Source organism: Eurosta solidaginis, chromosome 1, assembly GCF_040869045.1.
Source record: "Eurosta solidaginis isolate ZX-2024a chromosome 1, ASM4086904v1, whole genome shotgun sequence".
NCBI lineage: Eukaryota > Metazoa > Arthropoda > Insecta > Diptera > Tephritidae > Eurosta > Eurosta solidaginis.
The window spans coordinates 5,001,929-5,014,402 of record NC_090319.1 but is presented as its reverse complement, the minus strand read 5'-3'; the positions used below and the strand labels follow the sequence as shown (position 1 = coordinate 5,014,402).

General features: G+C 36.9%; 2 protein-coding genes across 2 annotated transcripts in view; one reads left to right on the top strand and one right to left on the bottom strand.

Annotated features, from left to right (window-relative positions):
* The window catches only part of Dpck (Dephospho-CoA kinase), a 435,691-nt gene that overhangs the window by 54,975 nt on the left and 368,242 nt on the right, over positions 1-12,474 (bottom strand). The gene's annotated exons all lie outside the window — the stretch shown is intronic.
* On the top strand, positions 8,945-9,140 carry LOC137238833 (D-aminoacyl-tRNA deacylase 1-like). Its single transcript, XM_067763864.1, has 2 exons — positions 8,945-8,987; positions 9,046-9,140. The coding sequence occupies exons 1-2, from the start codon at positions 8,945-8,947 to the stop codon at positions 9,138-9,140; spliced, it is 138 nt and encodes a 45-aa protein (XP_067619965.1).

The following is a 12,474-nucleotide window of genomic DNA, read 5'->3' as shown; positions in this document are numbered from 1 at the left end:
CTAAGGATTACTCCCTTTTAAAATACTCATTACCATTTTTCATTTGATACCCATATCATAAAAACACATTCTAGAGTCACCCCTGGCCCACCCTAATGGCGACATTTCGAAAAGGCGTCCACCTATAGACCTAATGCACACTCCCTCTTAAAATGCTCAGTAACACTTTTCGTTTGATACCCATATCGTACAAACATTCTAGAGACACCCCTGGTCCACCTTTATGGCGATATCTCGAAACGGCGTCCACCTATGGAACTAAGGATCACTCCTTTTCAAAATACTCATTAACAGCTTTCATTTGATACCCATATCGTACAAACAAATTCTAGAGTCAGCCCTGGTCCACCTTTATGGCGATATGCCTAAATGGCGTCCATCCATAGAACTATGGCCTACTCTCTCTTAAAATACTCTTTAATACCTCCCATTTGATACACATGTCATACAACCACATTCCAGGGTTATCCTAGGTTCATTTTCCTACATGGTGATTTTCCTTATTTTGTCTCCATAGCTCTCAACTGAGTATGTAATGTTCGGTTACACCCGAACTTAGCCTTCCTTACTTGTTTAATGTAAATGTAACATTTAATATGTCAACCCTACATTACATAATAGTAATTTTTTTACATTTTTCGTGTCAGTTTTGCATTAAAATATTATTAATTTCACATTTCTTAATGTAATTTAATAATATTATAATGATAATGGCTTAATATCAATTTTGACATTTATTAATGTTGGATGACTTTTGTAATCAAAAATGTTATTTTTACGGTAGTTTTTGCCATATTTTTGGTTCAGTGAAGTTGCCGTGGAAACTCCATGTGGAAGTGAGAGCGAAAAAAGCCTCTGCGGCACTGTATGCTTGCAAGAGGATGCTAGGATGCACGTGGGTCTATCACTCAAACTCTCTCATTGGGTATTTACGGCAATTGTGAAACCCATACTTTACTATGGCGTCATTGTTTGGTGGATAGTCACACAAAAAAGTACGTATACATAAAAACTAGTATATAAAAACTTGTGGGGTTTGCAGAGTATCAATGATTAGCATAACGGGAGCTCTAAAAACTATTCCGACAGCAGCAGTGCACATCCCGCCTGCCGATTCAATGGCCAAAAATATGGCGTTAGCTACTGCAACAAGGCTTAAGGCATCGGGGCAATATAGTGCGGGCCTTATGGCCATAGCAGTATAGCGCCATTTAATTCGGGCAAACGGAATATATGGTCTCGTGACTGAGCCTTCGAAAGAGATATTTGGGCCGCAGTTGAGCCTGAGGGTTGGTGCCAGGGTGCAGAAATATCATACACGTGTATATTGATGGTTCCAAATTAATAGAAGGGATCCGGTCTGCTGTTTATTGTGTCGATCCAGAAAAAAGTAGATCATACCGGCTGACAGATTACTGCACCGTATTTCAGGCGGAATTAAAAGCCGTGAAGAAAGCAACAGAAATTTCGGAGGAAGCTTGCTTAAGCTGCAGTCGTGTCAAGATATATGTATATTGATAGTCGGGCGGCAATTAGGGCAGTAATCTCACAGAGTAGCAGTAATCTCTCACAGAAGCATTATATATACATAGGTATCCCTTTTTATCATAAGCCACTGACAACTGAAGTTCCGATTCACTCATTACCGGAGAATGCTAGGCAGTGGATATAATTTAAAAAATAATAACATTCGATTCGAGAGGTATACTTTGCCGGACTATAAATGGCGGAGTTCAAGCAAGGCCAGGAATTTGTACTATTGTTCATAGTTGTGAAGTTATTACTTATTAAGATTATTATTATTAACGGTAAGTACATATATTATTATGTTTAATTGCTACAGTGAGGTCTCAATATCGATGCTTAAATGAATGAAATTTAAAGAACCTTTATTAGGGGTCCCAAAAGAAAATACTCTTACCATGATTCAGCTTATTGAAGCATCATGCCTTTTCCCCAAATTTTGGGGTACAAACTTCACTTTTCTTTTAAGGATGCCTCTATGAGTCGAAGTATGAATCGTATCGCGCGGGCCCCGTATCTCGTAGACCCTTTACAGAGAAAATAAACCCAACATCTTAATACAAATTAGAGTTGGAAACGTCGCAGTTTTTAAAGAAAAAAGATTTGTTACTCTGACTTCGCTGTCGCAGTGATTTTAATCCGTTAAGCGCAGCATAGGTTAGGTTAGGTTGAACTGGCCGGTCAATAAAAAGCTCACATAGACAGAATGTGTCCATAGTTTAACTTCGTCCTCTTGGCGAATACTAAAAGTTTTCTGGGAACTAGCTTAATAGCTGACTCGAGATCTGCCAACTCTACCGCTTCTAGTAGCTGGAACCTTGACTTGGTGAGCTTAGGTCATGAACATAGAACATGCTCAACCGTTTATTCTCATCTGCTGTTACTGACGAGGCCTAACTTATAAGCATGTGACGCCAGAAGGCGTATATGTATGCCCATCGTCAGCCTTAATTATCTCTTTAGAAATATGTCAGTCTAGCATTTGCAATTGATCTTAGAAATGTTGCAGCCCCGCGCTTCTGACCATGTATTTCCTGTTTGATTGATCATATGCAACTCCTTTCTCCTTTTTTAAATTAGGCTTGGCCAGGGATAGCAGATGTAGAATGTGCGGTTTTGAGGAGGAAACTATCGAGACCGTTTTGGGCTCGTGCCCTGCGTTTGCCAGGTTAAGGCTCTAGCTATTAGGAGTCATACAGCTGTCAGATCTAGAAGCAGCGAGTGGCATAGGTCCTTTAAAGCTTCTAGTATTTGCCAAGAGGACGGAGCTATTTTATAACACAGGTCTTCAGGTCCTCATTTTTGATAGTGTTTTTCAATTTGGTCGTTAAACAAACTTCTGGTAACACTACAGACTCATTCAGTCTATGTGAGGTCCTCATGGACCGACCAGTTCAACCTAACCTAGCCTAACGTATCACCTTTTGATTTCTTACAAACGGATTGGGACATATACCGTCCAAGTGCTGCACCCCACTTTGACAACTCATCGCCCTTTTCGTGACTTCTCTCCCTTTATGGCCGGAAACACAGTATAGATGTAGTCGTATGGTCCGGCCTGAGCGAAGTCTCTCTCTCTCTATATATATATATATATATATATATATATATATATATATATATATATATATTAGATATAAACAAGGATGCAGTTTAAGCACGCTTCCTCCATTATTTCGGCTGCTTTCTTCACTGCTACGATTTCCGCCTAAAGACAAAGCAGTGATCTGACAGCCTGTAGGATCTACTTATTTCTGGATCGACACAGTAAACAGCAGAACCGACCCCTTCGCCAATTGGTGCAGATGTAAGAAAATAAATATTTATTTCTTTAATTTTTAAAATTTGACTCTTGACTATTTTTTCGAGTTCTTTTATTATTTTATTGTAATTAATTGATTGTATACAATTTAAATTTATTTTTGAATGATGACAAAGAAGTAAAAATTCACACGTGCGTACAAAAGTACACGCACCAATTATTTTTTTATAAGAACATTATTATTCTACACCTGATTACATATTTTATTATTTCATAATTTCGTAATTTCCCTTGTACTAAGTACTTATGAAGAAATTGAATTTCCCAAAATCTTTTGTCTCTAAGCCACATTATTGACTAGACCAGTACTTTTTTTTATATCTAGCCATTTTCTCGCTATTTGTTCTTATTGCTGGTTGCGTAGGTTTTTTTGCTGGTTGCGTAGGTGCTCCGCTTCTACCATCATTACCAAATTCATCATCTTTGTCACAGTTAGGACATTTTTTAGGTTTAACACATCTTATAATATTTCCAAGTATACGGTCAGCTACAATAGCAGCAGCAGGACGATCTCGTAGTTGATTATGGTCCTTACCACGTTGAGAAGGATCATTTGCAAGGTCAGTTTGGCGATCACTGTTCGTTCACCATCAACGCCAAAGCTACTAGGGCAGCTAGTAAAGTCGTAAGAACTCTCATTTCTATTTAGAGACAAAGTTAATCGAAGTTGAATATATAACTGTAGAAGGCTTGACATCAACGGTCTTTTTATACGAAAAATTATTACTCCAAATTTTATGCACACAAAAGAATTTACTTGGAAAAGATACATATCGTTAGCTTAATGTGAAAATGTGCTAAGTCACTTTTTTTTGAAAAATTTTATTTTAATGCAGTTTTAAAACTGAATTCAAAATACATCGATTACAAGAAAAACAATTTTAATTTTTAATTTTTACATGCTGTTTGCAATGATCTGTAAATGTGCTAAGTCGCCAACTTAAAAAAAAAAAAAATGTGCTATGTCAACCAGTCAATAATATCAATCTGAATTACTAGTCATTTCTTTGTGCGCGCATTTTATTTACTTATTTAATTCATTCAGTCTAAAAGTACATGCTTTGTTGTTGTTATTGTATCAACGATAAAGACACTCGCCGAAGGCTTTGGACCGATGTTGATGGTCCTTTGCCGCATATAGATCCGGTACGTTCCGGTAACAAAGCACTATTAAGGTACTAGTCCGCCCATCTCGGGAACGATTTATATGACCATATTAAACCTTCTAGGCCATCCCGTCCTCCCCACCCCCTAGTTCCATGAGGAACTTGGAGTCGCCAGAGCCTCGGCTGTCAATGAAACAGAATTCGCCACGGGTAGATGAGGTTGGCAATTGGGTTGGAGAAGCTATATATTGCGCTGGGAACCCCTTGAGAGGGTTGCCTACACAACCCCTTGAAATTGGATGTACCCGATTGAGACATGTCTTTGGTGTACGATAAATGTTTTGTGCTGACCAAAATCTACTTCAATTCTTACATGTCGAAAACTACATGCTTTGTTACAGACTAGTTAAAAATAGAAAACAATTCCAGCTTAAACTTATATAAGCTGTTATTAAAATTAAGAACACCACTGAATCGATTTGCTAGATGTATAGTCCTAGTTATAGGTAGGTTAAGTCATAGCATAATTCGTTTTATGAGTTATTTCGATAAATAATCTATTAAGCCGAAGATCACGCATTGGAATATATGGAATGAACAAATTAGATAAATCAGAGCAATTCGTGCTAACGTTTATTACATTATAGACAAGCATGAGTGAGATTCAAGTTGTTCTGTCATGCAAAGCCTGAAGACCAAGCCAATTTGCGCCTGCTGGTATGTGATGGGAGGCCGTCTGGCCCGTGAAGCATACGTAAAGCAATTTTAGTAAAAAAGTTTGAACTCTCTCAATTTTATAGGAGTTAGATTCATAGAAGGGATTCCATATTATTGAGCAATATTCAATACCACTTCTGACCAAGGATATATAAAGTGCCTTCAACGTCATGGGTCCTTAAAGTCACTGGTGTTACGTCTACTGAACCCAACCATTGCAACAAATTTTGAAACAACAAAGTCAATGGTACTAGAAAAAGAGAGTTTGGAGTTAAAAATTACACTCAAGTCTTTACTCTCTTGACAACGATCAAGAGATTTAGTATTTAGTTTGTAGATAAAGTATGTGGGAGTTGTCTTTTTGGAATAAGACACAACACAGCATTTGTTTGAATTTAAATATAAATTATTGTCTGCGCACCATCCGGCAAAAGAGTCCAGATCAGACCCGTTAGAAATAGTTTGGCAAATAAATAGTATTTCTTGTGAAATATATAGTTTTAGTGTTTTATTTCAATCATTAAAGGTGAAGAGTGATGGGAAAACATATTGGGTAAAAAGTGCTAAGTCAAGAGAAAAAATTTGTTATGAGTGCGGAAATTGTGCTAAGTCATAAAATAGCTGCTGGGTTGGCATGCATGATTTTTATTTTTTTCAAAGTTTCTACACTCAAAAGCATTGCAGTTAAGGTATCCTCATTCACAGTTTTGAAAAAAGAAGGTTATTTCAAAAGTTATTCATTTTTTTTCGTCTCCTGAAAAATTCGTAAAAGTAGACTTAGCACATTTTCACATTAAGCTAACGATATGTATAAACGTATTGAAATATGTTCTTCTATTTGTTAAGCAAATTAAATAAAAAAAACTTAACTCTTGCTTTAAAGAGATTTAGCTTTAGTTTTGAAGTTGTTTTTCATACCATTTTCTAATAACTTGACAAAACAACGTTTGCTTATTTTATTATTCACTCGACACAATGGAAACCGTAATTAATATTTTGTTAGCAATTTTTGTGTTTGCTTTTCAGTTTAATAAATAAAGGAATTACTGATAAACATCACATGACAGCCAGATTAAATAAACATAATATTTTGATGCAGAGTAAGTACCGTTACCGTGTGCCATAGGTCTACACTCAGAGAAAAAATCGTTCTAAAACGAACGAAACAAGTTCAAAATGAAGAACATTCGTTGACAAAAGTCTGTTATACCATAGATGTTGCGCTTAACCAAATATGTGCCTACTTTCGAAAAAGCCATATTATCTTTTGCAGCAAATGCAGCGAAAATTAAATTTTGAATTTTTTTCGTATTTTTCGTAGATTATTGAAAATAATTTATTATTTGATTGTTATTTGTTACATTGACAATAAAAATCGAAGCACCAAGCAAAGCCGACTGGATTTTTCACTGGATTAGGCATTCAATAAAGCAATAATGAGATAATTAAGAATTTGTATTTTGTATGGAAGATCGAGTTCAATTAGGGCTTTAATGTAGAAAACTTGACTAATAATTTCATTAAGCCTCTGTGTGAAATCGGTATTAAGTACGTTTTTTCGGCAAAAGTCTAGTTGAGGGGTCGACTGCTAATACGCGTCCAAACATATCAAGAGAGGTGTCAAAAGACTAGCATGGACATCGACAACAATAATCCGAAGACGGAAAATAAAAATTTTAACTCGTTCAAAAGATATGAGCGAAAACCCGAAAAATGGGGTCCTTCCGAAACCGGGGTCGGATCCATAGCATTTTTTCGCAGAACACATTTCTGCGTTGGCGATCTTCGGCCGCGCTTATAAAAAATTACCCTGGCCGGTCCACCAATGGGATGGGATCAAAATTAAATGCGTGCAAAATCCCTTTGTACACAAAATTGTTTTCAGTGCACAGCAACATTACAACAACCATATGAAAATTGCTAATTTCAACTGCAAATATATCCGGACAGAGATACAATTTTTATTTTCCTTCCCCCTTCGAATTATTGTTGTCGAGTTCGATACGCGTTTTTTGACACTTCTCTCGATATTTTTGGACGCGTATTAGCAGTTTCACCCCTCAACTAGAATTTTACCGAAAATACGTACTTAACACTTTTGTCAACGAATGTTCTTCATTTTGAACTTGGTTTAGTTCGTTTTAGAACGATTTTTTCTCTGAGTGTAGACCTATGGCACACGGTAACGGTACTTAAGGGCCAATTAATGGTGACCATAAAGCCATAACCCGATAAAACAGCTCATCGGACCTACTTTATGGAAATCAATGTAATCGATTAATGATGCCATACCATAAACTAACGCCATAACCGTACCATAGCCAACCAATTTCTTCGCCATATCCATAACCTAAAAATATTTGAGTTTGAGAATTCATTAACTTTTTGTAGATTTTATTTATTGTTTTGGATACGTTATGACTAAGAGACTAATTTTTTTTGTGGAATATGTTTGTAATTTTTTTTCTTTATTTTTATGAAATTTTCACGATTTTTAGGTTAAGGCACCATTAATCGATCACATTGGAGATGGTTATATGTATGGTTATGGGTATGGTTACGACTATGGCGTTAGGGTTAAGGAAGTTTAATTAGCCCTTTACTCTGCACCAAAATATTTAGTTTATTTAATCTGGCTGTCATGTTATATTTACCAGTAATTCCTTTATGTATTTAACTGAAAAGCAAACAAAAAAATTGCTAACAAAATATTAATTAAGGTTTGCATTGTGTCGTGTGAATAAAAAATAAGCTGAGTTTTTAGAAAAAGTAATTGAAGTGCAAATCACAATACATATACAAAATTATATGTACACTGAAACTTTTTTAAATTGAAAAAAAAAAATAATAATAAAAATGTATTTTAAATGTTTATAGAATTTTTATGGTCCCCTTAATGAATAAATTTTGAATAAAAGTTTTTCTCAGTGCTACAATACTTTTTTAAAAGTTGTTTGTTGTCAGTTTGCTAGTGTAAATTTGAATATCATACCGGAGTGCCTTGGCTTCATATGAAATTTGGGCACTTTCATATGAATCGAATATATATGTGAGGGTATGTGGGAGTGCTATGAAATTTTTTTATATTCAAAGTGTGAATTTGTATCTGTGCCTATTCATCAGGGCAAAACAAAAACAAATGTGCTATAAGCGCAGCTCTGCTTAAAATTATCATTAAAATAGTTTTATTTGCTAAATTGTTGACTACCACCAAAGTTTTAGTGTCAGTGGAAAGTTATTTCCACAAATTTTCTTCCACTATAATTTGGTGAAGCTTATGGAATATATTAAGAAAGTTAGTAAAAATAACTTTCCACTACCTCTAAACAATTATTGATACTGGAATTAAGCCTTTTCGTAGACATTTTCTCCGCAAACTTCTATAGCATGGATTTCAAATTTTGATCCGTCAATTAACCAGGCCTCTGAGTCAGGACCAGGATTTCTTGTTTCCCCAGGAGTTCTGTCCGCAATGGACATCTCAAAATACCGTGAGTCTGTAAGCGTAGGGGCCACTGCGTTACGTAGTTGCAAGACTATACTTCACAGGATGTCAGACTTATACCCATATGTTCAAACCTCAAATCTCTATGCTCAAATTTCTTTTAATAGTCATATTTAATTTGCAATATTTCATCTGAATGATTTTATTAAGTGAAAAATTTGGAGGAAATATCGTGATTGTGACGAATATTAGTGACACTAAGTGATACATCACATTTTTAAACGGTTTTATTTATTTTCAATTATTATTCAGTAAAGTGAATTCATAAAAATGAAAGTTATAGTACAAAGTGTCACTACAGCAAAAGTAAGAGGTATATAAATAAATATAAATTTAAACATGTATATAATTAATCTTTCATTTTTACCAAGTTGGTGACAACCTTATCAGCTCCATAGGACGTGGTCTATGTGTTCTTGTAGGCATGACACATTCGGATACAGAAAGGGACGTGGATTATCTGTAGGTGCGCATATTGCGATTTTTTATTGTATAGATACACATAGCATTTTTGAACTGTCGATAGGGTACGCAAACTTCTTGCCCTACGCCTATTCGAAGATACCCAAGGAAAACGAAATTTGGAAATATTATGTGTCTCGCAATTCACACTTTATCATCGACTTAAAGGCAATAAGCCCGACTTTCATTTGGCTATGCAAGCTGATGCCGCACAAAAGTTGTATAATAGGTTCTTGAAACGTTTGCAAAATGAATATAATGTCCACAAAATAAAAGGTAAACAGGTGTGACATCACTTAAACTATACTATTCTATTTATAATAATTTTTTTTCGGTGCCTATATGCAGGTGTATATACAAAACGATGGCCCTGTTACAGTAGAATTGGAATCTCCCATTGAGGATGTAAAAGCTGAAAGGCAGGCTCAATCAAAATTGGAGGATGCCAACGAAGGTAAAGACGATCACTGTCTCAACGAAGTAGAAAAGTAATGTAGGGTGTTTTTGTGTAAAAATATAAGTATACATTTATTCAACATTCTATGAAATATTATTTCGTTGTAATGTCTTTAGAAGTTTTTCTGTATAAAGTTTAAGCAATTACACTGTATGTGGGAAGTCATATCATTTTTTAGTTGATCTCGAAGATCTAAGAATGACAGCATACCAGATTTTTCCCGGAAACCCGTACCTTTGGACACTTGCGAGCCTATAAATTTGTTGACTATAACCCGATTTTACAGTTTATATCCTTTTTGTATATCACCAATTAATAAAAAATGTTTTGTTGGATGCATACACACAAATATTCAAACATATCCTAAAAGTGTGTATTCCATTTTAAAGAATGAAGTTTTGTCTCTCCAAAAATGTTTAAAATCGGTTGAAAACTACATCAGTTACAGTCATATTAGTCTGCGAAGGGTAATTCTAAGTTTAGACAACAGTGGGATAAGTAAAAATTTCTTAGCCGTTTCGATACAGTTTTAAATTTTTTTCAAATTTTGTTTTCTTTAAAACTTTAATAACTCAGCCAAATTTTAGCATTTGGAAGTTTCCACCAAATCACCTCTGAGCTTGTGTTCAAGTAAGGATACTTCAAGGTGCAAGCTCAGTTGAAAGTTGAAAATAAGATAATTTAAAAAATCTTTAAACCCATAATGGTAGTTACAAAATTTTTTTATATTTCCCTTCCTTTACAAACATCAAATTAAGTTCCTTGAATTTGACAAACTCCCCCCTATGTGTATGTATGGGCCACAGCCCAGCCAGCATTTTTTTGAAAATTTTCATCAAAAAATATTTAAATATCATACCCCAAGATGACTAAAAACATTCAAATTTTAAAGCATTTTTTGTTCGAAAATTAATGTATCGTCGGGAGAAAAATGTACCTTAAATTTGATTATTCTTGAATAATCATTTATGATTCCTGTTTCGAAACGCTTTTTATTCATATTTGATATCGTTTTAAAATTTGGCTGTAATTGTTTTACAGTAATATTTGACTGCTTTTCACAGTTATTTTCTGATCATATTCGTGAACATATTTCAATCGTTTTGGTTAAGATTTTTGAATCATTTTTGAATGCGATTATGATGCATTTATTCTTCAAATCTCATTCAAAATAAGATACTACATAGTAATCTTCTTATTTCATCAGGGGAAGAAAGCATGCAGAAGTGAGCTATTTGAACCACAGGTCACTCGCAAACAAACTTGACCGATATACACCTGCGACTACAACATCCAACATCAACTATGGTCGTCACTATCTTAAAATACGATACGGTACGGGATGTTGAAGACATATCCAGGTACACATGTCAAGAGAGTTTCACTTACCTGGGCTTGAAATAGCTCACAACCTTTGTATTGTCCAACTATTATGCATTATCTGGGAAGCCGTAGGTGGGGAAATCTTCGGTCACGAGCAGCATTTGCATTATATCTTGAAGAATATCTTAATAATAAAATTTTTATATACATATTTACATATATGTATCCCTCACTAGGGTAGGCACCTTGTCGTTGGTGTGAGGGCTTAGCCGAACTCCATAGCGCCCGACTATGAGGCGGAGCTGTTTAGGACTGACATCTACGCCGTTTCGCCTCATAGGAGGGCGGCGGGATGTCGGTGACCAAGAACTGCCAACCCCTAATCCAGGGTGTTATGCGGACCGTGCCTATTGGACGATTTGCAGCCAGGGGATAAATTCGGCTGTATTCGAACGGAGCCTTCCCGATACCGGGCCATCTGGGGAAGTATTTATGGCCTTACCGCAGTAAGGGGCGCTGCTGTGGCGGACGGTTCTTTCCCCGTCGGGCAGGTGGTCGTACGGCCAAGATGAACAACTCATTACCTGAACGTAATAAGGAGGATGTAAAGAGGAGGACTGAGTCGCAATCCAGGGACGACAAATACGAATTAAGCGATGCGTCGGACTCGGGGAGCGAGAGTAGTGCTGATTCAATGAACTCCGTGTTGGAGAAGCACACAAATGAAAACGGAGTAGAAGAGTGGAGAAGGGTACGGAGCAGAGGAAGTAAAAGAGCTCTCTCGCAGTACCGTGCAGCACTAAGAATTGTACAACGCTTGGGAGCAGTGGTCGACCCAACAGAAGTGGAGATCGAGCGCTTGGAATGGGCCCATGAAGCGGTAGAAGTAGGTCGAAGGCAGTTCAAAAGGTTTGCTGCGTGAAACCCTCGGTTCTGCAACCGGTACGAGGAGGAAGAAGCGTCGAGTGGCAGAATGAAGAGGCAACGTTCGGCAGAAGGCGACAAGCCTGCTTTCAAGAGGCAGAAAGGACCCAGTCCTAGAGCCGCGAGGCAGGGCAGTCGCATAGACAAGACAAGTAGGCCCAAAGCTGTAAGACAGATGGGTTCCAATAGCGAGGTAGCAACTACCTCGAAAGCTGTCAGTCAGAGGGAAGTTCCAACTACGGAAGTAGGAGATAAGCCAAAGGGAGATAACGCTAAGACTACGGCTTTCTCGGAGGCGCTAAAGGCAGTTAACGCGAAGACTCCGGTGTTCTTGGAGGTTCCAAAGGGAGATAACACTAAGACTCCTGCTTTTCCCGAGAAGATGAGTGATGTGGCAAAGCAGTCACTGACTGTGGCGCTGGTTGATCGTAGCAGTCCGTTCGGACAAATGACTACTGAAAGGTGGACATCTGTGGAAAGGGAGCTTATTAGCTTAATGCTTAAGATGATGCGGGAACAACCAAGTAAGCCCCTTCCAACCTTTGATTCGGGGGGATGGTATAATGGTGTGAAGATGATAGCGTGCGACAACATCGCGAGCTTGCGGTGGCTGGAGGAAGTCGTTCCAAACATC